At 60.2% G+C, this 1920-nt stretch overlaps 1 protein-coding gene across 1 annotated transcript in view; it reads left to right on the top strand.

Moving 5' to 3' along the window:
* Positions 1-1920, top strand: part of MYO9B (myosin IXB) — a 144931-nt gene that overhangs the window by 134660 nt on the left and 8351 nt on the right. Inside the window, exons 34-36 of the mRNA XM_011991046.1 lie at positions 502-625; positions 1256-1303; positions 1635-1772. Coding sequence (XP_011846436.1) covers positions 502-625; positions 1256-1303; positions 1635-1772 — 310 coding nt within the window. The remainder of the gene's footprint in view (positions 1-501; positions 626-1255; positions 1304-1634; positions 1773-1920) is intronic.

Consider the following 1920-nt stretch of genomic DNA (forward strand, 5'->3'; position numbering starts at 1 on the left):
CCCTCTGGTACTGACCACTCCGAGCTGAGTCCCTCTGGTACTGACCACTCCGAGCTGAGTCCCTCTGGTACTGACCACTCCGAGCTGAGACCCTCTGATACTGACACCACCAGGCTGGCCTTGACCACCAAGTGGGCATACTGTGGGTCAGAGCACATGTCTGGAGCCCCTGGGGCCATCTGCCTGCTGCCCCTGGGACAAACTGCCCAGCAGCTTGGACTTCTCTGGGAGGCAGGATAATCCCCACCCTGCTGGTGACTAGGGGCTTCAGTTCACTCTGACCCTCCTTCAAACAAGGAGGCGTGCAGAGACAGGAGACTCAGGCTCAGAGAGGTGGAGTGAGCTGCCAAAGGTCACACAGCATGGGAGCCTTCACAGCCGTGTCCCAGGCACTGCTTGGTCTCTGAGCCTCAGCCACTGCCCCCCAGGTACCAACTCCTGGACCTCAAATGTGCCCGGGGCGGTAACTGAGTCACTTCCTCCCGTGGGCCTTCTCTGTAGGTGCGTGGAGATGCTGATCAAGGAGCAGATGAGGAAATACAAAGTGAAGATGGAGGAGATCAGCCAACTGGAGGCTGCAGAGAGCATCGCCTTCCGCAGGCTTTCGCTCCTGCGACAAAATGCTGTGAGTACCGGTGATCGCGGGGGCGGGGCCTCTTTGGTGGGCGGGGTCTGGTGCTGGGCAGGGCCTTTGGCGTGGCTTTGTTGCTGGGAAGGTTGGTGGGCGGGGTCTTGGTGGGAGGGGGGCCTTGGGTGGGCGGGACCTCCCATGCCGAGGATGGGACTGGGTAGTGGATGTAGTCTCGGGTAGCCGGGCGGGGCCTCCCTTTCCAGTTCCCCGCCCACTCCTACCACACCCTTGGCCACAGCCATAACCAGCCTGGCTGGGGCCACCGGGCCGTGCAGGCAGGGGCAGACTTACTGCCTTGAACAAAAGACGATGGTCCTCGCTCAGCCTCACTCCAATTGTATCCCTCTAGGTGAGGCAGGTGGGGGACCAGTTTCCCACTTGCTGGTGGTTCAGGTCATCAGTCCAGCCTTGTCCCTTCTGACCTGGGCCCTCTGCCCCCGGGAAATGTCCCCAGAGCAGAAGAATCAGCCCCACAGTGCAGGGGTGCGTTAGTGGGGAACGGGCTCTGGGCTCCTGTGGGAACCAGGGACCCCCTGTCTTGGTACTCGTCATTGGATGTATCCCCAGCTCATGCCTGTGTCTGTCTTGGCCCATGTGGTCACCCTGTGTTCATCTCTCTCCCAGCTATGGCCTCTCAAACTGGGGTTTTCGTCTCCCTATGAGGGGGTCCTGGTATGTACGCGTTCGGTGGGCCCGCAGTGCATGTCTCCCGGTGCGGTGCATGCTGGAGTTCCCTGGGGCCCCGGGCCCCTCGTAGGATAGACGGAGCCTGTCCTAACCTTCCAGAAGTGCATGCTGGGGAGGCCCCTTGCCTGCTGACCTTCTGTGCTCAGGACGACTAATCGGCCACACGACCACCACTCTGTCCCGTGGGATTCCTAGAGAAGTCGCACTAAGAGCCCAGCGCATCCACATCAGAACTAACCTGGGACCTGCTCACACCTCTGGCACTAACCTCGCCCACTCAGAGGAGTCAGTCAGACCCCTTGCTGCTTTGTTTCAGAACAAGAGCCCCAAGGCCCGGGACAGCCAGGGGGAGGAGCTGGAGGTGCTGCTGGAGGAGGAGGCAGCCGGTGGCGATGAGGACCGGGAAAAAGAGATTCTCATTGAACGGATCCAGTCCATCAAGGAGGAGAAGCAAGTGGCCCGGTCCCCTCCCTCAGTCCGTCATGTTTAGGGCAAGCTGGAGCGCAGGTTCCATCCCTGGTGGTCCGCTTGGCCTCGCCAGGTTTGGGCCTGTCATCCCTGATACTGGGCAAACAACACTGTTTTTTTTTTTTTTTTTTTTT

This window comes from Mandrillus leucophaeus, unplaced genomic scaffold (assembly GCF_000951045.1).
Source record: "Mandrillus leucophaeus isolate KB7577 unplaced genomic scaffold, Mleu.le_1.0 Scaffold11, whole genome shotgun sequence".
NCBI lineage: Eukaryota > Metazoa > Chordata > Mammalia > Primates > Cercopithecidae > Mandrillus > Mandrillus leucophaeus.